The sequence below is a fragment of the Psammomys obesus genome, unplaced genomic scaffold (genome assembly GCF_907164565.1).
Source record: "Psammomys obesus unplaced genomic scaffold, mPsaObe1.curated_primary_1811, whole genome shotgun sequence".
NCBI classification, from domain to species: Eukaryota; Metazoa; Chordata; class Mammalia; order Rodentia; family Muridae; genus Psammomys; species Psammomys obesus.
Window position 1 is genome coordinate 561,614 of NW_026585504.1, and position 27,625 is coordinate 589,238.

A 27,625-nucleotide genomic window follows, 5' to 3' on the forward strand; every position below is an offset into this window, starting at 1 on the left:
TTTCTTTCTTTCTTTCTTTCTTTCTTTCTTTCTTTCTTTCTTTCTTTCTTTCTTTCTTCCTTCCTTCCTTCCTTCCTTCCTTCCTTCCTTCCTTCCTTCCTTCTTTTTTGTTTGTTTGTTTGTTTGTGAGAGAGAGATTGATTTAATCCCAGCCCTCCAGAGGCAGACAAAACTCTTAAGTTCCAGGTTATTCAGGGCTGCAGTGAAACTGTCTCAAAAAAAAAACAAAAAACAAAAAACAAGTTGCTGAGTGGAAATTGTAAAACCTTAACTTGGGAAATGGAGTAGGGTCTCCCAGGAAGATGAAAATGTCCTATGAGGTATACTTTTCCAGCAGCTCCTGAGCATGAGGCAGTGACAGTCATAGAAACGCTGAGTGTTCTGTCAGAAACCAGAGTATGCTAACTTCTTTCCTTACATACATACTCTGACTTCTATGTTTTGGCTTGTCTGTTTTTTGAGGCAAAGACCTCATGTAGTGTAGTGCAGGTTGTCTTTGAAGTTGCCACACCCGAGGCTGACCTCCTGCTGATCTGCTGCTTTTGCCTGTTGTCTCACCCATATCCTAGTTTTCCTGGTTTTTGTGTGTGGTATTTAATTTTGTTCTTTTTAGTTAGTATTTTATTCAGATCTTAACTTTTTAATTTCCCGAGTAGATTCTTCGAATAGAAATAATGTTTGTAATGTTAAGCATTTGGAGTTTGAATTTTTAAATTATAGCAGTGGAGATATGTCTTACATTTAAAACTATTTTTTTTAAATTATTTATTATTTATACAGCATTCTGCCTGCATGTGTGCCTGCAGCCCAGAAGAGGACACCAGATCTCACTATAAATGGTTGTGAGCCACCATGTGGTTGCTGGGAATTGAACTCAGGACCTTTGGAAGAACAGCCAGTACTCTTAACCTCTGAGCCATCTCTCCAGACCTAAAACTATTTTTTTTAATTTCTTATATTTATTTCACAGAAACACGTTGAGATAGTTTGATGCTTAATGTGGACTTTAGAGATTATTTTGGTGTAGAATTCACTATAACTGCACAGTCAGTTACAGAATTCTCACTATCATGCCATTGTTTGGAAATGATTTTAGAAAATGTGCAGTTGAAACTAAACAGTATTCTGAGAGGCCTAAGAGGATTGGCCTCATTAGGGTTCTAGAAAACAGTGTGTGTCTTTAGAGACATTTTTTTCACTCATTTTATTGACACTCCTGTTTCTCTGTTGGTTTCAGGCTCTTTTAATGGTTGAACCTGCTACTCTTGCCCTGTACAAGTGTGTCCTGATCATGCTGCCTTTTTAGAATTAACTCATTAATCAAATTTTGCTTGCTTGCTTGCTTATTTATTTGTTTATTGGTTTTTTGAGACAGGGTTTCTTTATGTAACAGCCCTGGCTGTCCTGGACTCTGTTTGTAGAACAGGCTGCCCTAAAACTCAACAGAGATCTAACTGCCTCTGCCTCCCAGAGTGCTGGGATTAAAGGTATGAGCCACCCTGCCTGGCTTATTAACTAAGTTTTAGAGCTGTAGCTTGCTGTTTTGCTCAGGATGCCCTCAATTTCCAGATTCAAGCCGACATGTTTTTGTGTGCTGAGTTATGTTAGTGGAAGATTCTCACTGCTTCTCTGTTTTAATTCTAGGTAGGTAATACCTAGAGTGATTCTTTCCCAATGATTCTTTTCTTTGCTTTTCTTTTTTGTTGTTGTTTGAGATGGGGTCTCTCTGTGTAGACTTGGCTGTTCTAAGCTCATTTTGTAGACCAAGCTGCCCTCAAACTCACAGAGATCCACCTGCCTCTGCCTTCCTGAGTGCTGGGAATAAAGGTGATCATCACCACTCCGGCTTCTTTTTAATCTTTTAAAATTTTTTTAAAATTATTTTATGTTTATGGGTATTTTGCCTACATCTATGTTTATGTGTGTATCTAGTACCCTTGCAGACCAAAGAGGGTATTACATACCCTAGAACTAGAGTTAAGAAATGGTTGTAAGTGCTTTGTGTATGCTGGCAGTTGAACCTGGGTCATCTGGAAGAGCATCCATAGCTTTTAACCTCTGTGTCATGTGTCCAGCCTCCCAGCTTTTTTCTTGACCTTACAAAGTCCTTGAAGCTGAGATTTTTATTTGTAGTATTTGTGGGGAAAATAAAGCTGTAGTATTTGTGGGGAAGATGGCAGCTTTATTTGGATATAATAAGATGTTTTTGAAATTTTTAATCAGTACTTTTGTCATATATAATTGTAGTTATTTCTAAGCATGTTTGTTCATAAGTAAAGAACACTAGGGTCCTTTCAAGAAACAGTTCCTGGCAAGGCATGTCTTCAATCCCAGGGTAAGTCTCTGTGCATTTAAGGCCAGCCTGGTCTGCAGAGCAAGTTTCAGCCAGCCAGGGCTACACAGTTATACCCTGTCTCAAGATGACTCAATAGGTGAAAAGTGCAAACATGGCAGCTTGAATTCAATCCCAAGAACCCATAGTCAAAGAAGAGAACTGATTCCCCAAAATGGTTCTCTGACCTTTACATGCATGCTATGAACTGTTAAAGACAGGCACATCACACAGATGTGTGTGTGCATATATACAATATTCATAAATAATAACAGAATGCAGCTCTATACACTTGCCCTTTTGAGCGTCTAATGTATTAGGTTGGTATGACAGCAAGAATATGTTTTTTAAGTAGTGCAAGTGAAAAGACATTCATTCTACACTTCTGAATGCTCAAGCAAATGTTTTTATTTATTTATTTTTGCATTGCTATTCTCTGAATATTTTTGCTAAGATAGTAAATCTTTTTCTTAAAAGTTTTACTTTCCTTTATTGACTTGACATTTCTGCCATGCTTTGCAGAAGCTAAAGGTAATAGCATCCTAGCTTCTAAGGAAAGGAGGTGGGGACTTTTAATAGAAATTGGCTTCCTGGGGTCTCAAGTGTGAAGCCTTCATTTCCTCCGCCTGCTTTCTTTGTCCCACAGTCAGCTAGAACAAGGCTGAGAGGATCGCCTCTGGTGGGGTGTGTGTTGGGGGTACGTGGTGGTTTTGATTCCAGAAAAAAGTGATGGGAATTTGTGAAAAGAGTATTTGGTGATGAGTGGAGATGACTTTGGTTTCAAATCCTACAAAGATAGAAAACAGGTCCTTGGTGGTCTCTGACTCTGTTGGTCCCAGAAAGTCAATTCTGATGTTACAGAAACTGCTGAATGCAGGAAAGATGACTTTATTGTGTATGTGTATGCGTTTATTAAAGTGTCATGCTTTCTGCTAGTCTGGTCACCCTTAATCTGCCTAGGCTGTGAACATTAGTTTTGGGGATCACTTTGTGTTGTCTACTGGCTGACATAAAGGCTTAGGAAAAATAAGATCAATGGATTTCATGAAATTGTGTATTAAAGCATTAGAGTGTTTCTGAGAGAAAACCATCAGTTGTCATTCATCGTGTGAGTATGAAATTGAAAGCTCACTCAGGGTGTTTCATATCCTTTACCTCTGGGAAGTCAAGGCTTCATCATGCATTTTCCCATTGTCCCCTAAGTACTTTTCATCCTATTGTCAGTCACATGGTCTCAGATTGAGGAAAAAAGCCTTTTTTCCTTACAACCTTAAATTTGTTTAGAAAATTAGTTCAGTCTCAGAACTGCTAACATCTTCCTGCATATTATAATTCATTTGCAGAAAGCACCAGCAACTTACTGGTTTTTGTTTTGTTTGCAAAGCTTGGGGCTGGGGTAGCTCGGGGATGGAGCACTAGCATATTCAGGGCACATCCGCTACTGGGGCCTGTGAAAAGGTAAGAAGGCAGCTGTCTTAGCTCCTGTCAAGCCTCTTCCATCACGGTAAAGGAAAGATTCCTGTTCGCAAGTTAGTTGTAGTGCCTTAAGTTTTTCCTACTTTTACTTAATCTTGACTTTAATCTTCAGATTGGAACTTGTCCTCACATGTGGTATGAGATGGCTGATGGATAAAATAACTTTGTTGCACTAACTAGGAAAAGGATGTCCAGCTTTGGTCTCTTAAGATAATAAGGATTTTTCTTGAGTCCAGTGACTACTTTTGTGTTCTTAGGAATTTCTAAATTTAAAATTCTTAAATGTGCCTAAATTACACTTGAGGGAACTATTTGTGTTCATGGTTTCTTTTTATGAACTGGAGTGTTAGCGGTAAGACCACTGTTAAGAAAACGGGGAATGTTTTGGATGTTTAAACATACTGCTCACAGGGCACTAATTATATCAAAGTGGAATGACTCCCTTTGGCAAAGTGAATAGCCTCAGTATAGTTTATGAGCAGTAGTGTGTATTCAAAATAAAGCTGATTTTGAAATTTTGAAAAATGTTCTTTTAAATTTCAACCTTGAAGATAAAACTTGAATTTGCAAATAAAAGTTCAAACTCCTTTTTGGGTAGAGTTGGGTTTTTTTTTTATTGTTTGTTTGTTTTGAGACAGGGTTTCTCTGTGTAGTCCTGGCTGTCCTGGTGTTATATTGTGTAGGCAATTCAACTGGCCTGCTCTTAGGGACTGTTAGGGTCCTAACAATGTCCTATGTCAGGACCTGTGTCCTGTGACATTATCTGAGCCGAGTACTTCAGGTATAACTGGCGGTCTGCCGCTCCCACTCTCTCATGCTCTTCTCTTTGCTCTCTCCCCTTTTCTCTGTCGGGCACTCCCTTGCCCCCACCATCTCTCTCTCTTCCTCTCTTCTTTCTCTGTCTCTCTCTCTGTCACACTCCATCTCCGTTCAATAAACTCTTTCATATAACATTTGTTGTGTGCATGTGGCATCATTTTTAATAAATACTAACACCTGGGCTTGCTGTGTAGACCAGGCTGGCCTCAAACTCGAAGAAATCCGACTGTCTCTGCCTCCCTGAAAGCTGGGATTACAGGCATGTGCCACCACACCCAGCTTTGGGTAAAGATATTAATGTTGGTATTCTGCTGGATAAAAAAGAGAGAATCACTTTTTTAAAAAATCTACAGTTTTAGCAGCCATTGGCTGGAGGCTGTCTTTACTGTGTGCCTACTCCCTGGCTGTAGTGCAAACCATTGTCACAAGCTCTTGAGTGTGTAGTTATGATCTAGTGCCTCTGTTTTGCTTTCTTATGACAGCTGAGATAATTTTAAATATTTCTGTTGTATTTAGAGTAGAGAAAAATCTTTTTTTTTTTTTTTTAATGGATATTTTGTTTTGTTTTGATTTTTTGAGACAAGGTCTCACTTTGTAACTTTAGCTGTTCTGGAACTCACAGTATAGACCAGGCTGATCTTGAACTCAGATCCTCCTGCTCTGCCTCCCTAGTGCTAGAATTAAAAGTGTGCCCTACTATACCAGATTTGGGTGAAGTAAATTCTGTAATTATAACCGTATCATTTTGCTTCTAAGCATTTGCCTCATACTGGGTTTGATCTCTCTCGATTTTGTGTTTCTCTCTTCTGTCTCAGTACTTGTGGCTTCTTTTCTTCTTTCCTTTTCCCGCTCCTTTCTACATTACTATGGATTAAACCCAAGGCACTGAAGAGGCTAGGCCAGTATAGTTGCCACTGAACTATATTCACAGCTTTTTCTGGACCCTGCAGGCACTCATGTACTTTAGAAAAACCTCAAAGTCCTCTCTGGCCAGAGTGTAGATAAACAAAAGACAAAGAACTGAACAAATTACAGATGAACTTTCTTACACTTGCTTCTTGCCAAGTAAAAGACCAATTTGGGGAGAGAGGTACTAATTAGAAGTAGAAATTGCCTTTATTTTTATGTCTCTTTAATCATATTCAAAATCAGGCTAAGGCTACATTTCTATCTCCATTCCAACTACAAGGTGTTTTCTTGTATATTAAATTATATGAGGACATCCAGCTGTTATGTTCTATTCCATGTAAAGTGCCATTTATATTTTGGAAAACTATTGATTAGAATGGATTAATATAGATTGCATAAAGCCACAAATATATTTTCCCACATTATACCTATATTAAAATGGTTTCTTTCTTTAGCTTTTTAGTATCTTGATACATTACAAAATTAAGGCTGATGTAACTAACAGATAAGGTGACAACAAATTTATATATTAAAACTTATACTGTAACAAAAAATTTTAAAGATTGTTTTGAGAAAAATTTTACAATAGGTTGGCCTTAAAAAATAGAATTTTCAGCTAGGTGTTGGTGGTGCACACCTTTAATCCCAGTGCTTAGGAGGCAGAGGCAGGTGGATCTCTGAGTTTGAGGCCAGGGTGGTCTACAGAGTGAGTTCCAGGATTGTGAAGAACTGGGCTGAGTTGAGCACAGAATGCTGGATAGCTGCCCTGATTTTACATAGAGAAGTAGCTGTTGTGATCACAGGGGGAAAGGCAATTTCTTGATTAGGGCTCAAAGAGCAGGGTATTGGAACATCTCTGTGAATTTGTAGGTCTGTTGATTATTTTTTATTTGGCCTCTGTAGTTTTAGAATACTCTGAAACATAGTATGCCTATAGAATATGAATTCTTGGGATTTAAAGAAACAAACAAAATAAAAACATTAAAAATTTAAACAAAAATCTAACCTAGGAGAACCTCATACAAAGCCTACTATGATCCCAGCAGGAGGATCTCTGAGTTGGAGGTAGCTGGGTCTACAGAGGGAGTTCCAAGACAGGTAGTCTACATAGAGAGACCCTATCTGAAAACAAACCAAAAAAACTAGACCTGCATTTTCTCCAATTTATGGAGAGCCTGCGTATATTTGTATGAGGACCTAAATATGACTTATTTATCCTATTGTTTTTTTAATTAATATTTTTTATTTTTAAATAATTCATTCACTTGTATCCCAGCTGTAGCCCTCTCCCTCTTTCCCTCCTAATTCTCCTCTCCCTCCCTATTTATCCTATTGTTATCTTCTCTTTTGTTATCTTTTCTAATTATATCCAATCACCAGTATTTGAAATCTCAGCATGTACACAGTCCAGCTGCTGAGATTACAGGTGTGTGCTGCCTTACTCGGCTGCAGCCTGGATCTTTAGAACAGCTTTAAGAGAATGTCCAGCATGTTCTCCCAAGTTACTGGGCAGACATGAATCTCACAGCTGCTTGGAAAATACCCAGTGCCTCTCTGGTAGGTGACTATAGTTGTCACCTGTCTTCTAAGTGCAAGAGAACTATCTCAGCAGTGCACTGACTGTTCTTCCAGAGGAGCAGGTTCAGACTCTCTCTCTCTCTCTTTCTCTCCCCCTCCCTCTCTCTCTCCCTCCCTCTCTCTCTCCCCCCTTTCTTTCGTTATTCCTTAAAAAAAAGGAAAAAGATTTATTTATTTTGAGTGTGCTATTTGCATGCACAGCTGCATGCCAGAAGAGGGCATGATGGTTGTGAGCCACCATCCGGTTGAACTCAGGTCCTCTGAAAGAGGAGATAGTGCTCTTAACCTCTGAGGTTAATAGTAGCTCCTATTTTCTATAAGAGCTACTCAGTGGAATGTTTTTCTCTATCTGCATTGCCAGTGTTTCTTGAGTAAAGAAATTTGTTCTACATGTGTTTCTTTTAAAAATTTTTTATGGAATTTCATTTTATTTAAATGTACGTGGGCTCACATATATATGGAGGCCAAAGGTCAACCTCAGAGGTTGTTGTTTTTTTTTTTTTTAAACATTTATATATTATGTATATAATGTTGTCTGCATATGCACCTGCATGCCAGAAGAAGGCACCAGATCTCATTATAGAGGGTTGATGAGCCTCCATATGGTTGCTGGGAACTGAACTCAGGACCTCTGGAAGAGTAGCCATTGCTCTTGACCTCTTAGCCATCTCTCCAGCCCTCAACCTCAGATGTTATTCAGGTGTGTGTGTGTCTGTGTGTCTGTCAGTCAGTCTCTCACAGGACACCTTAGTGGAGTCAGTATTCTCATACTATGTAGGTGCTGGAATCATTCTTAAGTGGCCTGACTTGGCAAGGGTTTTTATCGGTTAAGCCACCTAGCTGTCTCCACCTTGTTTTTTAAGACAGTCTTAGCCAGGATGGAGCTTGCTGAGTAGGTTAGGCTGACTTGGGGTCAGTAAACCCTAGAGATCTGTCTGCCTGTCTGTTTTGACTCAGTGTTGGAATTACACACACACACACACTTCCTTATCCAGTTTCTTCTATGGGTGCGGGGATTAGGTTTATGTTACTACGCTTGTACAATGAGCGCTTTACTGTGGTTTGGCAGTCTTAGCCTTTTAGATTTTGAGACAAAGTTTTGCTAGTTATCTCATACTGACTGAGACCTCACTATAGCCTGGACCAGCTTCAAATTCAGTCTTCCTGATTCTCTCTCCTAAATGTTGGCATTGCACTCACTACTATTCATCATCATGCCTGACTTTCCACTGTACTTAGGAGTATTGAGGCCCTCCTTAAAGTAAAAGTTTTTAATTATTTTCAATACAACATTGTTTCTTACCACTGTAAGAAAACACTTGAGGCTGAGTGACTTGATAAAGAAACTTGTTTAGCTCACAGTTTTAGAGGCTAAACGTTCAAACAACAGGGCCCCCCATTTCCTTGGTTGTATTACATCATGGCTGAAATGTAAACAGGAGGGAAACATCATGTTTCCAAACGGGAAGTGAGAACATGACTCAGGTTAGTTTTTGTTTGTTTGTTTTTGTTTTTGTTTTTTAGAATAATTTGTTTTTACAGTAATCAACTCAGGGAGCTACAAGAACAGCCTTAATCTTTGTGAAATGATAGAACCCATGGTCTAGCCAGCTCTTTTTGCCTGACCTCTTAAAGACCTCGCCACTTCTGTTGTCACACTGGGTGTTCCCCACGCTTACAGCACGAGTCTTTGGGGTCAAATTGCATCTAAACCATGTTTTTTTTTTTTTTTTTCCTATTTTTTCTTTCTTTGGTTTTTCAAGACAGAATTTTTCTGCGTGGCCCTGTGTGACCTCCTGAACTTGCTATGTAGACCAGGTTGGCCTTCAACCCACAGAGATCTGCCTACCTCTACCTCCCAAGTACTGGGACTAAATAGGTGTGCCGTCATGCCCAGGTTGTTTATGTTCTAATCTTTCTTTTACATTTGTGTGATTCCTGGCTCCTGCATATTATCACCAATAAATTACAGTTTTATTCCTGTAAACTTTGTAAATAAGAGACTAACTTATTTCAACTGCTGCCTTGGTCTGTTGACAGTCTGAAGATGATGAGAAGCTGAAAAAAAGGAAGGAGAGATTTGGGATTGTGACAAGTTCAGCTGGAACTGGAACCACAGAGGATACAGAGGTGAACTATATTTAGAATGCTTCATGGAGCTAGTAATAAAATCAAACAAACAAACAAAAACACCAGAAGTATTTATGTGTAAGCACACACACATGCACACACATGCCCTCACATGTCAAGGCTTCCGTGTGGAGGTCAGGACAACTCTGGGAAGTCATTCTCGACTTCTGCAGTGAGGCAGGTTATCATTGTTTCTATCATTGTCCATCTGACTTGAGGCTGGCTGGCTTTTTATATGTGTTCTGGAGATTGAGCTCAGTTTGTCAGGCTTGCTTGTAGTACTCCTACCTGTTCTCTTGTTTCCCCTGTCTTTCACAGAGCTCTTAAAAGGAAACAAGGAAAATTATGCTGAATGGAGAGGGAAAAGTACCTCTATTTTCATAGCTAGATTTTCTTTCCCTTTCCTTTGAGAGTTTTATACAATATATTTTGATCATATTCATCACCTATTCCTTCCAGATCTACTCACTGCCACCTCTCTACCCTTTCCCAACATATCTTTTTTATTTTATTTTATTTTTAATAAACAAACTCAGAGTCTAATTTGTGTTATTCATATACTCATGGCTATCCACTAGAACCCTACGAGCACCCTTAAAGAAAACAGGCTCTTCTTCCCCCAGAAGCCATCAGTTCTCCATACCTCCTCAATTAGGGGTGGTGGCTCTTGAACTTCTTTACACTCTTATGCTGAAATGCTTGACTAGCTTGATTTTGTGCTGGTCTTATGTGGGCAACCATAGCTGCCATGAGTCCATAAATACAGCAGTTATGTGTGTCATGTCAAAAAAGACTATTCTCCAACCTCTGACTCTTACAGTCTTTCTGCCCCCTCTTCCACAATGGTCCCGAGCTTTGTGGAGGTTGGATATAGATGTCCTGTTTGTGGCTTAGTACTCCATTGACATAGATGTCTGCATTTTGATCAATTGTGAGTTTAGCACCATCCACTGTACAAAAAACTTCCCTGTGATGAGGTCTGAAGGTTATACTAATCTATGAGTATGTAAAGAGGGATTTAGAAGGTAATTTGATACTATGTTCATTTAGCAGAATAATAATAGTAGGTTCATTCTGGAGGTCTGTAGTACTCCAACCATGGGCTCTTGGTCAAATTTACAGTACCAGATATGTTTCCTTCTGTGCAGTGGGCTTAAATCCAGTCTATGGGCTCTTAACCACTCTCTGGCCAAGCCACTCATTTTGGCTTAAGAAGTAGGCTAGGCATAAGCTACTAAGTAAAAAGCCCAGTGTGTTTTGTTTGTTTTTTTATTAAATAAGTTTTTCATACAGTATATTTTGATCATATTCCTTCCCCTCTCTCAGCTCCTCTCAGATTCTTCCCACCTCCCTACCACTGAACTTTTATGTTCTTTCTCAAAGAAAAAAATTAAAAATAAAACCAATAAGACAAAAACTAACAAACAAAAACCTTGTAGTCTATTTTGTGTTGGCCATCTACTCTTGGGCATGAAGTTTGATAGAGAAAACTGAAATTTCCCTTCCCAGCTGGAATCAGTTGAAAATAGCTTCTTTTATTTGGGGGTGGACATGAGACAGGGTTTCTCTGTGTAGCATTGGCTGTCCTGGAACTCTCTCTCTCTCTGTAAACCAGCCTCCTGAGTGCTGGGATTACAGGCATATGCCACCAACTGTCAGGCTGAGATTACATTTGATTACAACATTTCTTCCTCCAAACTCTCCCATATACCCTCTTCCTGCTCCCCTTTAAATTCATGCCTTCTTTTTTTCACTAGTTGTTATTGCATGCATATGTGTATATGTACATACATACATATTTCTAAATATAACCTGCATATTTTTAGGGTTGACCATTTGGCATTGGACAACCAATTGGTGTGGTATGCTCTTCCCTGAGAAAGACTACCTCTGCCAATACCAGCTTTCCATGTTGCCTATAGTTCTTTGTGTAGAACTCAGGCCTCATGGGCCTTTCCTGGCCCACTTCAGCATGTTCACTGGTGTCCTTGTTCAGCCCAGGTTTGGGCAGTTGTATTGATGAGGTTTTGAAACAGGATCTTCACCTTCATCCTGTTTGGCTTTGTACTTGAAGCAGTTTTCCTGTCTCAGTGTCCTGAGTACTAGGACTACAGTCATGTTCTGCCTCAGCTTTGTTTTTATTTACGGGTGTGAGTGTTAGCTTCCCATGGAGACCACAACAGAGGTAGAGTTAATGATGGTTATGAGCCACCTGATGCAGGTGCTGGGAATTAAACTTGGGTCTTCTGCAAGAGCAGCAAATACTCTTAACCACTGAGAGTGTTTCCCCATCCCAGTCTCTCCTTCTCCTCCCCTTACCAGGGTCTCATTCTGGTAGCTTAGGCTGATTTGGAGCCCCTGTGTAGACCAGCTAACATTGAACTTTCAGTGATTCTCCCCATCTTATGTGTAGAGACTTAAAAAAATGAATTTCGTTACTCAGAATCTTGGAAAGGTTTTTAGTTCTATTTCATTTGCTTTCCCTGCCCCTCTGTGTGTAGTATCTGTGTTTGTGTTCAGATGTACATAGAGAACATAGAGGTTGACATTGGATGTCTTCCTTTCTGTTTTTTGAGATGGCCTCTCACTGAATCTGTAGCTCGCTGGTGGGCTAGGCTGGTCAGTGTGCTCCAGGAATCTGTCTGTCTTCCCCCTTACCCAGTGATAGAGTTACAGGCATGTGCCGCTGTACTCTGCTTTTATGTGAGTCCTAATGGTTGTTTGTGTTATAAGTATTTTACCAACCAAACCATCTTTCTGTTCCCTAAGTTTCTTTATAAATAGGTATATATGCCATGAAGATGGTAGATCAAGGGCTGGAGAGAGGGTTCAGCAGTTAAGAGCACTTGTTGCTCTTGCAGAGGACCTATGTGCACATGTATGGTGCACATACATGTATGCATGCAAAACAGTCATACACATAAAATAAATCTAAAAAATTAAAGTCAGTGTATGCTCTTCACTAGGAAAAGGAACTAAAGCCACCTGTAGACTTTCTGCTACTGAAATAACATACTATCTGTAGTAAGAATCTGCTTGCTTATTGATTAACAAGATGAACTTACTTCAGTTCTGATTAGAATTACTCCTCCTTACAGCTGTTATTAAACAGGGATTTCGCTGAGTGGGTACAGTGGTTTCTCCAGGTTAAAGAGGTGGGGAAACGTGGCTTTGGTTGCAAGTCATTGTCTATAAGGAAATAGTAATTTCTGAACCTAAGATGCAGTTTACATGGACCACAAGATTTCTGTCTTATTTCAAGGGATTTTGTCATTAGTCCAAGTAAAATGATCTTGGAGTGTATTCTGCTTGAAGGAAGGAGAGAGGGAGGGAAGGAAGGAAGGAGGAAGGAAAGATCTGTATTAAACCTGTAATGTGAATTGATGACAGAATCCTTTCTTGTATTCTGGGGCAGTATTTCAAATGAAGTTAAAGGACACAAGTGTGTGGTTTTTTGTTTTTTTTTTTTTTTTCGAGACAGGGTTTCTCTGTGTAGCCTTGGCTGTCCTGGATTGCTTTGTAGACCAGTCTATCCTCAAACTCAGAGCAATCCACCTGCCTCTGCCTCCCTGAGTGCTAGGATCACAGGAGTGCACCACCATGCCCAGCTCAGTACTGCCTTCTTTAAGAGATTCATAATATACATAACTTGTGAGCTTTGTTGTGCTCACCTATGCAATAGTGTTTCCATATGACCCCGGTATTAAGTAGATATCAAAAGTAATTAGAGTATCACTCATGCTTAGAGGCCTGTATAACACTACTTTACAAGATAGGAGCTGCTAAAAAATAGCTGAATACCTGAAGGAATTCAGACATGAGGCTTGATTTAAAAGAGAGAGGAGAGAGAAAAAGGAGAGGAGAGAGAGAGCCACATAATAAGTAAGGATACTTTTTTGCAAACATTCTCTCTTCTCCACCTTACCTCTTTGTGGACTGGAGACCTCATTTTAACTGCTCTGTGGAGAGTATTGTTTATCCCTTTGTCCTCTGAAATCTCCCATCTTCCTAATAATTATAAGGGAAATTTTTCACTTTTCTATCACTCTTTTCATCCTCCATTCTCCCTTAACCTTCTTTCCTCCTCACCCTTTGTTTAGCCTTTATGTTCTATGTAAGGGTGTGTTTTGACTTCAGTTTCTCACCTTTCTTATAAGTGGAGGGATTCAGGAATAAAGTGTGGCTCTTGTTGGGCCTTTTGACCATTAATGTGGGTTTAGTTTAAAGCTTCCAGGAACTTAATCTGCTATTGTTTTGCAATCTAATTTTTTTTTCTTGCTTTTTTGTTACAGGCAAAGAAAAGGAAAAGAGCAGAACGTTTTGGGATTGCATAATGAAAAGTTCATGCTCTCTGCCCCATCGTGGTTTCCATTTCTCAAATTCTTCTTGGGTTTATACACATACACACACTCACACGCACACCCGTGCGCGTACACATGCACGCACAGTTGTCTGCCTCACAGTGAGGAAGCCTGTACCCTAGGTACATCCTTGAATTCCAGTAGCAGTTGGATTGAATTGCTGCTCTACATTTAAGGTTGTTGTGGGTTTTTTGTTTTGTTTTGTTTTTAATTATTTTGCTTATTAATAAAAGAAGAAAGAAAAGAAAACGTGTTTCATTAGGTGTTCCTTTTAAATTCCTAGGGCCAGACTAGATCACATAAAGGGAGTGTCAATGGCAAATACTAGGGGAATTAACTGTAATACCTTTATCCTGTAGAAAAAGAGGGTAAGTCTACCCTTTAAGCCTACTTATTATATTCTTCCTACTCACAGGTACACTTTTATTTTCTCTCTCATGATGAAGCCATGTGACCGCAAGCCTTGGCTTCCGAGGTGGAAGTGGCCCTGAGGCAATGTTGAGAGAGCCAGGGGGACTTTAGGGAATGTAAAGGATGGGTGCTGCTCATCCTCTGCTTTGAATGAAGCCTAACTGTACAAAACAGAATCCATTGTAAAAGATTAGTGTTTTCCATGGGGGCCTGACATGGCCCTGTCTGTTGTAGCAGAAATCACTGTATGGGACATACTTCAAGAAGGTAAAATGGGCTAGTAGAAGTATAGAAATCCAAAACATGACTGTGTGTCAGAGACGTTAAGCATTGTTTCCAAGGTCATTGGGACATAAGTGGAACAAGATGCTTCGGGTTTTTTTGTTGTTCTCTCCTCACATCCCTTTTTTCTCCCAGGTTTTGAGACAGGTCTCACTGCCACCTGGCTTGGGGCATGCTGTGTAGCCCAGGAGGCCTTGAATCCCGTCAGCATTGTTCGCCTTCTTAGAGCTGTGATTACAGGCAAGCACCACCACACCTGCCTTGGCTTTCTCGTTTTAATCTTTGTATTTCAGTGCCAGTAAATGCTCCCTTGGGAGATTTTTTTGGAAAGGCCATAAAAGTTGCCTTACTTGAAAACTGTGAACTGGACCACATGCCTTTAATCCCAACACTTGAGAGGCTGAGGCAGGTGGATCTCTGAGTTTGAGGCCAGCCTGGTCTACAGAGTGAGTTCCAGGATTGTGAAGGCTACACAGAGAAATGTTGTTTCAAGAAAAAAAAGGAAGGGGGTAGAAAGAAAAAGAAAACTTTGGTACCATCATTAAATCTTGTGTTGTGATAAAATAATAATCTGTGATAAAAATCTTTGTCCTTATTTCTACCAAAGCCTAGCTGGCTTTGTGATTAATAGAAAGCTAACTTTCCTAACATTAAATCTTGTACCATGGAACATGATGTGTGTCTGTTGGCAGTCTTGGGGCATGGGCAGTTTCAAAGTCAGCCAGCTGCTACATAGACTCTGCTTGTATGAAAGGTGGGGACCTAAGTTTAGACACTTTAGGAAAACTTCCATGGAGAACAGATTAAAGGTTGCCCGTTTACTGTGAAATCTGTCTCATCTGAGACCTAATAAAAGAAAAAGTTAGTGTTGTCACCTCCTCAGCCAAATAAATGATCTCTTCTGTCTGTCTGCCCCACCACCACCCCCTTTTTACATTAGACTGTAACCTCCGGTTACTTTTTTCCAGTATCTTAATCTGAAAACAGTTATAGAGAATTGCTGTTTTATATCAAGAGACAGAATTAGGTTCCATAGGATTTATTTCCTAGGATGGTTATAAGCAAGTAAATATTGAAGGAACAAAGTAGATGCTGATAATAGAATGTTTTTATCCCTTAATAGGGGTCCCTTAATGTGGATTTTGAGAGAGGGTTTCTCTCTGTAGCCCAGGATGTCCTGAACTCCCTATATAGACCAGGCCACCCTGGAATTCAGAATTTCACCTGCCTCTGCCTCCTGAGTGCTGGGATTAAAGTCCTTTGCTATCACTGTAGGCATTCAGTATGGACTGTATCTCTTTATTCTCCATAACTTTTCAGAGGCATATTCATCTTAACCTTGGATTCCCCCACCCCTCATTTTTGAGATAGTTTCTCACTTTGTAGTCCTGGCTGGTTTTGAATTCATAGCATCCTTCAGCGTCATCCTCCGGAGTACTAGGATTTTTAATAGTGATGGGATTACGTACCATGCCTGTTGAAATAGGCCCTGTGTATAGGCGGGGGTGGGGGAGGATGTTTGTTTTGTCATTGGGGGTTTTATATGTGTGGGTATGTGTGCATGTTGAGGTTAGAGGACCATATCAGGTCTCTTGCTGCTTGATTACCTTTTAATCTGTTAGACAGGGCCTCACACTGAATCTGGAGCTCATAGATGTAGCTAGGGTAGCCGGCCAATAATTTCACTGACCACCCTTCTCTACCTCCCAGTTCTGGAGTTACAGACAAATGCTGCTGGGACATGGCTTTTTATATGGAACCAAACTCAGGTTCCTTATACTTGAGCAGCAGGCATTTACTAAGACATCTTCTTAGCCCCAGATGGTAATCATTGTTTTTACTCAGTTTGCTGTACCCAGCTCTTTCAAAACCAAACAAAAAAAAACAAGATCGGATTTTGTATTCCTGGACTGCCTCAAAACTCAGAGATCTACCTGCCTTTGTCTGCCTATTGAGTGTTGAGATTAAAGTGGACCTCAGTGCTCAGATTTTTCCAAATCTCTTATAGTGCTTTTCAAGTGTGTAGGGTTTTTTTTCTTTTAAATAGTCCTTTGTTCCATCTCTCCAGTTGTTCATATATTGGTCAGAAGATTCTCCTAACTTCTAAACCTGAGTACTCATTGTAGTCACTCCACACAGTGAGCGTGAACAGTACAGAATGCCTACATGTTTCTACTAATTTAGTCTCTAAAACCTAAGTTCATTTTGTTTGGCCAGGCAGACATTGAGGCTTAGAATTCTCTCTCTGGGCCTCGTGGTGCCAGCATTCAAGAGGGAGAGGCAGGTGTATCTCTGTGAGTTCCAGGCCAGCCAGGTCTACAAAGTGAGTCCAGGCCAGCCAGGGCTACACAGAGAAATCCTGTCTCAAAAACAAACTCTTCGGTTATCACACAGTCTTATTGTAGTTGATGCAGCATTGGTATTCCTTAGAATTTCTTGAGGGAGTCTGGTCTGAGCAAGGTACTGTGAGAATTACATTCCTTAGCCATAAATCTCCTTTTTATGGTTCTCTGGGACTATTTTTTTTTTTTCCTCTATCACCCTAAAGTGCTTTTTTGCTCTGCCAGCTCAGAACTGCTGAAGTAGATGGCTAGAAGTGTCTAGGGGTGAAGGAAGGTCTAAGAGTAGAATTTCTTGTTTGAGTCTTTAAGACTTGTTAAGTCTGAAATGGGAGGAGGGAATTCAGATAGCAGAGGCAGGATAACTTTTTCTGAACTACTTATGAGGCCTCTGATAGACAGTGACACTTAATGTCTGATTATTAATCCCTCCAAAGTCTAACCTTTTTTTTTTTTTTTAATTTATTTCTCTTTTTGAGGTTTCTTGTAGCCCAAGCCAGACTCAAATTGAACTCTAGCTGAGGGTGACCTTAAATTTCTGGATCTTCCTGTTTATGCCTCCCTAGTGCTGGGATTACTGACCCATGCCATCAATCCTGGTTTTATGTAGTGCTGGGCAGGAACTCCATTTATGCTACTCTATTACCCTATATCCCCATCTCTAACCTCTTTCTTGTTTTTCTCTTCAAAGACATTGGAAAAGGTTTCATACCCTACCAGCCCTTTGAATCCAAGTTGTTTCTCAACTTTATCACTTTGTGTTATTCCTGAATTTAGTTTTCCTTAACAACAGATTAAATTAGATTAAAACATGATATTATATGTTAACTACCTAGGTTTGGTTTCTTGTTCTACCTCACTACTTCTGAATCCTGACTGGGCAAATTACTTAGTTGCTCTGTGACACTTTCCAAACTTTTATCAATAGAAGCCTATTGTGAGGGTTGCTTCGAGAATTAAATGACACATGTACTGAGCACACATTCCTAATGTAGTTTGCATAGTAGCCTTTGCGGGAGTATTAACTCTGAAGTCTGCTAAACTAACATTGAGATCTAAGTGGGAACACACCCCCTACCCTGCACTCCCACAAGTAGGTTCCGGGGGGTGGGGGTGTGGTGGGGGGTGGACTAATCTGGGCCTTTGATAATATAAATGCACCTGTTTATGCAGTTAGACTTTTTTTTGGGGGGGGGGGGGAATGAGACTGAGAAGAGGTCCAGGCCCCCTTTCCTCTCATTAGCAGGAAAGCTTTGATGGAACTAATGGGACAGAGAAACCAGGCAGTACATTGAATCCTGTGACTGAAGCAAGATTCTGACACCCCTGACTCGTAATGCCTTGGGAACTGTGCTGTGGGCATGTGGGGGAGGTTTTTTGTTTTTATTTTTATAGTGGGCTAAATGTCTGAAATACTTAACCACAATAGGGAGCTGCCAGTTTGATTTTGGTAATACTGTTGAGGCAGCCAGGATTAGAGTACTGTCAAATAAAAGACCTGCTGGATCATTTCAATTTCTAGGTTTTTCATTTTGTGGCGCTACATGTTTTTGTAGTCTTTGGGAATACCCAGCTCTGTGAAGAGTTGTAAGCCCTCTTGCTGTCCCAGCCCCTGTCAGTGTTACAGCTCCATGTCCCTCCCAGACATCAGCGCCCATGCCCTCAGTGTCCCTCCTTTGCTCTTCCATCTTCTCAGTCCTTTTACTCTTTAAGGTTCTTCTCTTACAGCCTCTTCAGTTCTTGGCCTCCTGGGTGTAAGTGTGACGCTCAATTAGGGAGAAGAGCTCATCACTGAATTCTAAACTCTTTGACTGCTTTTATTTTTCTTTTTTCAGGTTCAAGTGCTGGATTGTGTCATGTGACTGTCCCAAAACTCAGAGCACCCTTTGGCCATCTTTGCCCTCTGTCACATAACTTGAAAACTGACTGATGGCCTTTTTGCAGTGGTTTCTTTCTGGAAACCTCGATTTCATTGAAGAAGTCCTTTCCTGGCATTCCAATGCCCCTGGCAGCCCATACTCCTCAAACACCCTTAACAAACAAAGGCAATCACACACATGATGTAACAAATACACAAAGTAAAGAATTACACTAATAATGATATGTTCAGAGGACCACTGGCCAGTCCACACAGGTAAAGTGTAGGAAGAGGTGCCAGCTCCCACTGAGTGCTAGGCCATGTCCTCAAGCCTCTTAGGAGATAGAAAAGACCGGAAAACTGAGGCTTGACTCAGGTTTGTATTTGTAAGACAGCGTCTTTCCCCTGGAAAGGTATTTACTTGGTGGTAATAAAGAGGCAATAATTGAAGTTAATGCCCCAGCTCTCTAAACTATAGAGAAGTTTACCTGATATCTAATTGTCCAACCCTTACCTTTTCCAAGATCAAGAAGCATTTGACCTTGGAGGAAAGCATCCTCTCTGCTTTTCTATTCCACTCCTGCACCAAGGAAATATGATTGGTGTTGATGGTCAAATGTGTCTTGTTCTTTAAGATGGGGTGGGGGGAAAAAGGGTGAACTGCCAGAGAGGAGAGGCTTGGGACTAACAGCTGCTACATGGGGAGTGAGTTGGAAGGCTTAAGAACCCCTGTCTGTCCTCCTGAAGACACCTTACCTCTTTTTCTCAGTATGAGAATAGGAGTTAGGTGGTGAGGATAGTCATATAACTTTGTCCTTTCTATGATCTGGCCAAAGTGAGAGAAACATGCTTAGACATACAAACCTTCCTGGCCAGGCGTCAGTCCAGTTTCTACCAGAACTGTAGCTGTATTAGTGATCATTTTGCTGTAATCTCCCCTTCTTCCTACCCCCCCCCATCCTCTTTAAGACTCTTGTCTAGAGCCAAGAGGCCACTCTTGAGGTATGGTTAGGGTGTGGAGATTTTCAGCTCCTTGGCTTCAGGCATTGTCCAGCTGAGAGGCAGAGGGGTACTTGTACTCTGAAGCCTGTGACTCCTGTAAGCCTCACATCTCTTCACCACCATTGTGGTGCCCTGGTTATCTAGTCCCACAGCGAGAGGTATTTTATGTCCATAAAGTGCCCGTGGTAAGTGCTCAGAATTCATCTCTTGGCTGTGGCGGGTGCTGCTGTTTCTCAATCCATCAAGGGGAAGAAACTGAGGCACAGTGAGTTCAGAGGAGGGTGGGTCAGGGTTACAGGAGGAACGAATGGGCCCAGTTAGTGACTTGAAGTGGCAACTAGTCTCTTGCCTGCTTCCTAAGCCTTCCAAACCAGAGTCTCCTTCCTCTCCCATCCTCTGCTGTAACTGGCCCTGTCACATGTCTTTCCCTATAGTACTGTCTTCTCCCTGCTGCCAGATACTGCTATATTCAAAAAATAAAAGATAAGAATTATAGACACTCTGCTCCCTTGTTCTTCCTTCCACCTGAGCTTTGGGTTAGGGAGACTAAAATGCCCCCCACTTCAGAATCCCTTCCACCTTGGTCTGCTGGCTGTATTCCCTAGCCTAGAGCAGTGATTTGGATTCAGATGCCCTGTAACCTTCAGCCTCTACTATTTTCTTGACCCTTAACCCTTCCCAGTCCTGGGAACGCTGGGATTTCTACTTTTTATTGACCTGAAGATAGAGGCTGAGAGTGGGACATTCCACAGGCTCTTTGGTCTCTTGGCCGAGGGGATTTGGGATAAGTAGGCTGTACCCTTTAGCTAAATAATGCCATGAATAAGGTAGGCCTGAGGGGTAGTTTAGTAGCTCATATATCCTGGATGTTGAGGTCCCCTCACCCCCAGCTCTTAAGTCTGAACTTCTTTCTGTTTCCATGACCACTTAGTTCAACCCGTTTGGCTCAAGAAGGTTGGTTAGGGTGGTTGTGAGTTAGAAACTTCCATGTGTCACCCCTCTTGCTCTTTACTCCCATTCCCAACCCTGGAGGCTTAATACAAGTGCTTAAGTAGGTTGGTATTGGGAAAAAGCGGGGTGTGGGGAATAAGGGACCAGTGGGCACAGTGGGCAAGGTCCCTCCCGTTCCAGTAAAGCCAAATACCAAAAAATGAAAAGTCACAATAAATAAATAAATTAAAAAAAAACCCAGGTCCTTACTTTGCCCCATTCTCATGCCACTTTTGGCTACTCTGGAAGGAGAAAGGGAAGAAGCTAAGAATGGACTTTTGATTTACTCCTACTGAGTTGTCAGGGGAACTCCGCAAACTATTCCAAGCCTCTCACCTTGCTGGTGGAAAAGCAAAGGCTTGGGGCAGGGCTTTCATTTTACTCCCATTTCAGTCTCTCTCCTTATGTGCCTTTGCCTAGTCCCTAATCCTTGTGCCTCTATTCCTTTGCCTTCTCAGTGTTGCTGTTTGTTCCTCTGTCTCTATCCTTCCATCTTCTTCCTCTGTCTCTACATCTGTCATCTTGCCGAACCTTCTCACTTGCAAACTCAGATACATTCCACCCTGACTGCCCTTCCTTTCTCCCAACCCCTCACCACTCCATCCCCACTTGCCTCCCTCTGTTGTATTGCACACTGCTTGGTCAGGGAACAAGGTGTGATGTTCATGGGAAGAGGTGGGGGGTGCTTCTAGGGCTTGGGGAATGGGGACCAGGGCTGGGGTTCTTAGGGTCGGGTCTATGAGGGAGGCATCCGCTGTAGCCCACACCTTAGGAGCAGCCACACCGATCCACCACCATGCCAGGGATCTTGCCGTAGATAATCTGCTGCTTGTCATTGAAGTAGAGCATGTTGATTGGGGACATCTTGGTAGGGGTGCAGCAGGGCCCAGCAGAGCCTCTTGGATTGGCCTGTTGCACCAAGTGGGTGTGTGGATACTTTTGCATGAACATGTACTCGCACTGGCCGGAGCAGTAGTTGGCCTTGTAGCGCTTAGGCGCGATGATCCAGTCCCAGCCAAAAGCCTCAAAGTCCACTGTGAGAGGGTATCGGCAGCAGCGGGACTCACTTGAGTGCTCATCGCAGTCTAGGCCTAGGTTCCGCCGGGACCTTTTTGTGTTCTCTAGGACTCGAAGCTCCATGAAAGGATGCTGAGGGTCAGGGAGAGGGGAAAGAGATGTGACATAGCCCTGAACAGTTTCTCTTACCTCTTACTTTCCTACCTGCACCTCAATAGGAGCATCAGACCAGAAACCACTGACATCTTCCCTAGTTCACTGCTCCCACCCACAGACCTTCTCCCCACTTCTCTTGCCATCTAGCTGTTTCTTCTGTTCACTTTCCCTAATTCTTCCTTTTCTGGCAATGTGCTTCATCAGATTCTTGGCCAAGGGCCTCATCGAGGGCCAGGTTCTTTGTTTTTGTTTTGAGACAGGATCTCATCTAGCTCAGGCTGACCTCAAATTTGGCAAGTAACAGAAAATGGTCTAGCACTCCTGATCCTCCTGTCCGGCCTCCCTAGTGCTAGGATTAGATAACACCAAGCCAAGACAAGGGTCAGTTTTGTGTTCCCACGGATCTCCCACTAACTGACACCTTAACCCCAAATCCAGTTATAGTTTTCAGCTGTTACCTGGCTTGAATCCCTGAAAAGTGATAGTTGCCACCCCACCTCCTCTGGAATTAGCTCCTGGCCCCAACCTTCACATTCCTGATCTACTCTTTCTGACCCCATCTCCTGGGGACAGGCTCCATATATCCACCACCACTTCAGGCCCCCTGCTCACCAGCCCCTCAGCTCCTGGCCCCAGGGAGGTGACAGCCAGGTCTGTGCCACTGGGATCAAAGGCGTTGATCTCGATGCCCCAGTTGCTCTGTGGCTGGCGAAACCAGCTGTGCAGCACTTGCTTGAAGTCGATGCTCTGCCAGTGGCCGGACCGTGAGTGTAGCTCAATCTTTAGTGAACGGATACGAATGTGACGCCGGCCTCCACCCCCTCCCCCTGCGGTCCCTTCCCCAGTTAGGGGTTTCAGTCGTAAGATCTGCAGGTAGACTGTGGCTGGGCGGGGCACAGGCCGAAGGTACACCCACAGCTGGGCCTTCAGTACCTTTGTGAACATCACCTTGGGGCTGAAGTGGAAATGGCAACAGAGAGGGCTGCCATCTGTCTGCACTGCAGGGTCCGCTGATAAGAGAGAAGGGGGCACAGCATCAGCAAAGGGTGTTTGGGGGGGTTCAGCAGCCTCGGGTGGCTGTAGCAGATTCTTCTCAGCCTGTTTTCCAATTCTTCGTTACCCTTCTCCTGTGTCTATCTTGTTGGCTATGTCTGGTACCTAAAACTGTCTTATCGCTAGGATGATAAATTTGTTAGACTTAACTGCTCTATACCCATTCCCTATACCATTTCTCCTAACAAAATGGATCCATCTACCAAATGACCTGCTAAGATAGTTACGGAATCTTCTCTGTCTGGGGCCTTCTGTGCCTCCAGTGCTTCTCAGCTGGTCTCCAGCTTTGTCTGAATCTTCACAGAAGATTATATGTTCTTCATAGAAGCTGTACCTCTTACTATACCTGCTGTCCTCAAGTTACCTTACCCCATTTCTGCCCTAGTGAGCAGGAGGAGCCTAGCAGTCCACTCCCCCCAAAAAGAACCAAAGGAGGCATCAGAGGAAGTAACCCAGGCTCCAGAGAGATGGATTTATAAAGCAGATCAGGTCTAGGCCCCTTATTCCCAGTAGCACATCCTTCAGAACCAAGCATTTCCCAAGTTTCTGGTCCCCCATTCCTCTCCCTAAGAACAAGCATTCTCTGCTGATTCCTCATTGCCAGTGGACACACCCAGCCTTCCAGGAAGGAAAAACTTGAAGTCTCCTATTTGTCCAGAGTATCAGAAATAATATTCAACATACTGGTAGCCATCTTTTCCCCTTGAGCTCCCTCTGCTCAATGCAGTGCCTCTAGCTCTTTACAAAGGTGTAGCATTACAACTTAAAGATCTTAAAGAGTCTCAAGGATGGGTCTCAATGTATTCCTCTGCTTCTCTCAGTTTTTCTTAAGCTCTTCTCAGTCTATGTTGTTTTGAGACAGGATTTTGTTATGTGTCCTTGACTGTCCTGGAAGCTACTAAGTAGCCCATGCTGACCTCAGCTCACAGCAGTCCTGTCTCATCTTCCCAGGTGTCGAGATTACAGCAGGTACCACTATGCCCAGCTTCTCCTATCCTAAGTGGGTTAGAGATGCCTACACCATGAGTCCATTCTTAGGTGTGTCCATTCTTACCCTAGATAGAAAGACTCTGAACTGAGGTTGTTCCAGAGCCATGTGAGTATGGATGAAGTCTAGGCCCTTGCCTGTCACAACCAAGCATTAGCATCAACATAGTCATGGAGAACCTACCATCTGTTGTCTCTGCTTAGCTCTCTCTCACCCCAGGAGAAGGACTCTGCAAGTGTGTCGAGGAAGAAAGTACATAGCGACTCTACTCAAAACACAGCACACCATGTCCTGCAGCGTCTTTTCCCTTTGTGCTCCCCAGATCCCAGTGTTCTCACAGTTCTCCCGTAAGGTTCAGTGGGGTGAGGAGTGGGCAGTCAGAGACTAGGAAGGTAGTTTGAGGCAGGAAAGATACTACTGAAATCAGAAGTGACAATAATTCAGGTGCATACCATGTCTAATAGCTAGCCTATAGTATATACAAGCATTGCTAGGGAGCAAACCTTGGGCCTCGCAGCTGTTAGGAAAGTTCTCTACCACTGAGCTACATTCCCTTTCTATTTGGGTCAGGCTGGCCTTGTACTCTATACCTCAGGCAGGATTTGAACCTCAGAAATTCCTGCCTCTGCCTCCTGAGTAGCTAGCATTACATGCTGGTACTACCAGGTCCAGCTAGAATTATCTGTTTCTTGCCATTAGGTACTTATCTCTTTGATGGTTGATGTCTTGAGAATGTATTTTATCACCATTGTAGTTACTGTGCCTCCCATAATGTCAAGCAGTAAGTATATGTTGAATGGCAGGTTCTTCCTAGACTCTTCCGGAAGGACCCAAAGTAGTTTTAACCATGTTGGTATCTGACCCACTGTGCTTCACAGTGTGGTACAGATAATGCTGTGCATTACATAATGTGAAAAATAATAGCTTCTCAATAAATGTTCATTTTATAAACTAAACATCCCACTGAAAGCTGAGACAGAGTAATGGGATAGGCCTCTTAAGTCTGGCTCCTTTGGACAAGGGTTCCTCTAACTCTACTGCAGGGAATGTTTCTTGGGACAAGATGTAGGGAAAGGAAAGAGGTTAGAGGAGACCAGCAGAGCCACTGGACAAGTAGATCGAACTAAGGGAAGAAAATGATTGGGAAATGGAGAACACTGGGTAGGCTGGAGTGGAGTGGGCAGGGTTAAGAGGGCAAAGGTAGGACAAAGTCAACCCTAGTGGGATAAAGAAGAGATGATAAGGTGCAGAAGAAGGAACAAAGAAGCAGGTAAAGCTATGGAGCTCTGGTAGGGAGGGGAAGGGGCCACATCTGTGTTGGATTGATTTGGTTGGTGGCAGGCAGCAGGTCAGGTTTAGTAGGCGGTGCTGGTGGGGGAGAGAGGTCATTGCACTATTTCCAGCAAAGGCCCAACCCCCTCTCTGCTTACAGCCTCCACCCCATCACACACCCTCTCCTAACTCAGGCTGGATGGCCCAGGGGCAGGAGGTTGGGTGAGAGGGCAGGGGCCTCTTAGTGTGCACAGGAGTGACAAACTGAGGGGCTGGGCTTGGCTCCCAGAAGAGCAGGGGGCTGGGTTCCCAGGGATGAAGGCTGGGGTGGGAGAGTGAGAGGGTAGAGGGAACTAGGGCAGGCCCAACAGCCTAGGAAAGGTGGGGGCTGGGGTCGGGTTGGCTGGGGGAGGGGAGGCAGGGGGAGGGGAGCAGAGGCCATCTCTGCTGACAAACACCTCCCCCGATTAGCAGAGCACAAGTCTCTTATTAAAGCCGGTCCCTGGGGATTAGACTATAAAAGTCTCTTTTTCCTTTTCCCCTCTCTCCCTCCCTCCCCTCCCCTCTACTCCCCCTCCCTCTCTTAAGGTCGCAGTTAGACTCTTAAAGGGGAAGTACAATACCTGGTTTGAAACCCAGTTCCTGGGTTACCCAAGTCCTGGAGTGGCACTAAAATGGAAGTTAGGGTGAGACCCAGCCTCGTCTCCTGGTACATTCCCAGCCCCAGGCCTACCTTCAACTGCCCAGTCCGTGCATTCAGAGTGCCTTCACTTCCTGCTGCTCCCCGCTAGCAGAGTTAATTCTGGGCTCAAGCCTTCTGGTTAAGGGAGGCTAGGGGTAGTGAAGGGCAGCCGGAAGCCTACAGCGGGGCTCCTCGCCCTACACAGACCGAACTATCTTTCCTCTATATATCCTTCCTCTTCCAGAAATGTTTAGGTGGTTCATGATTTCTCTACAACTGTTTTCTAGACTGCTTTTCCCGTCAACCTTTCCCCTTAGTCAACCTCTGACTGACCCTGGTTTCCAAAAGTATAAGGGAGACTGAGAACCCCACATCACATCTCCATGCCTCTACACACACACACCTACACACACACACACACACACACACACACACACACACACACACGTGCGCGCGCGCGCGCGCGCGCGCGCGCGCGCGCACACACACACAGTTTCCTGGTTCTTTGGAGTTTTCTTTACAACCCTAAGTTGAATTCTGCAGAAACTGGGTGGCAGTGCCAGGCACTCAGCCTTCCAGATGCACACCTGGGTTTCTGTACCTCTCCCATGGGGGTGGGCCACTAGGATTTCCCACAGCCCCCAGCTTTTTATGACCCATCTGCCAATAAACCAGTCTACCCCCCCCACTTCTGTTCAGAGCCATAAAACCAAAGGAGGGGGCTTGCCAAACCACTAGGGAATAGTGAAAGCCTGGTTCCCTGGAGTTGGGGGGGGGGGAGGTAACGACAGTCGGTGGGGGAAGGGGAAGGGGAAGGGGAGTCACCTGACCCTAGGGAGAGCAGGCAGTGGGGGCGGTAGTATTGGCCTGGATTTTCCAGGCCATAAAATTTCAAAGCAATTCATGTCTATCAGTGTTCATCCTCCGTTTGGCCAGGGGCTCGGATGCCTGGGTTCTCCCATCCCCCTCATCTAGTTCTTTCTCCCCGGGTCTTCTCTGGCTCCAGCTGTGGGTAGGACAGGGGATAAGGAACAGAACACTAAGGTGAGAGTAACCAAATGATACTCGTTAAGTCGTAAGCACAGTGGAGTTGAGTTATTCGAGCTCGTTCCGTAACAGGAAGGACCCGCTCATCTAGGTCCTGGGGGGATACCCAGCCTGAGATCAGGTGCAGGAGAGAAAAGTGTCAGCCAGCTGGGCTGCTGAGAGGGACACCCGGGCTGGCTTCTATGCTTGTGGGCTTCTCCGCAGCCTCGTGGGCGCCTTTTGGAGCACGGGGCAGGGAGTCGGTGCTGGTGCCGGGGCAATGGGAAGATGGCATTGCGGCCCAGCTGGGGCTGCACGGGTCACGGAAGCTCCCATCTACGATTCAGGAGAGTCGCTGCTGGGTGCCAGTTTCTAGGACTATTTCAGCTTGGATCTTTTTGCACAAGAGGTGGGAAGCAGTATCAAATAATCTGCCCAGTTTGCCCCCTCCCCCAACGCGTTATCTTCCCCCACCCCCGACGGGGCGTGCACTCAACTCCACTGCCCATCTTCACCGCTCAAAAAAGTTGTGTGGAGTGGCCCGGCTCCCCAATCCGTCAAGTTTTCGCAGAAAGGGCTGCCGAGTCCTTCCCGAGACTGCACCGCGCGCACCCCGCAGCCCACTTACTCTCCTGGGCCATGCTTATGACCGTTTCGGTGGTGGCGTGGTACTCGTCGTCCTCCAAGAAGTCCTCGGGCTGCAGCGCGTCGCCCTGGAAGTCGTGCAGATCCAGGATCTGCTGCAGCGGCGGCGCCTTGGGCAGCAGCTGCTTCACCACCTCCCGGCTGATGTTGGGCGCCTCCTTGAGCCGCAGTTTGCTCAGGATCTGCGACTTGATGCTCTCCAGGCGCAGCTCGCGGCTGTGCTGCCGCCACACGCACACGGGGCAGCCGTCCGGCTCCGGCGCAGCGGATGCGGCCGGCCGGCTGGAGCGCTCCCCCCC

At 43.7% G+C, this 27,625-nt stretch overlaps 2 protein-coding genes across 2 annotated transcripts in view; one reads left to right on the top strand and one right to left on the bottom strand.

The window, feature by feature from the left end:
* Window positions 1-13,869, top strand: part of Sarnp (SAP domain containing ribonucleoprotein) — a 54,370-nt gene extending 40,501 nt beyond the window's left edge. Inside the window, exons 10-11 of the mRNA XM_055602979.1 lie at window positions 9,155-9,244; window positions 13,537-13,869. Of these exons, the coding sequence (XP_055458954.1) occupies window positions 9,155-9,244; window positions 13,537-13,578 (132 nt within the window). The 3' untranslated portion in view covers window positions 13,579-13,869. The remainder of the gene's footprint in view (window positions 1-9,154; window positions 9,245-13,536) is intronic.
* Window positions 13,870-17,977: 4,108 nt separating this feature from the next.
* Gdf11 (growth differentiation factor 11) overlaps window positions 17,978-27,625 on the bottom strand; it is a 27,522-nt gene continuing 17,874 nt past the window's right edge. Inside the window, exons 6-8 of the mRNA XM_055605026.1 lie at window positions 27,310-27,622; window positions 22,273-22,670; window positions 17,978-21,636 (exon numbers count right to left, since the gene is read on the bottom strand). Coding sequence (XP_055461001.1) covers window positions 21,256-21,636; window positions 22,273-22,670; window positions 27,310-27,622 — 1,092 coding nt within the window. The 3' untranslated portion in view covers window positions 17,978-21,255. The remainder of the gene's footprint in view (window positions 21,637-22,272; window positions 22,671-27,309; window positions 27,623-27,625) is intronic.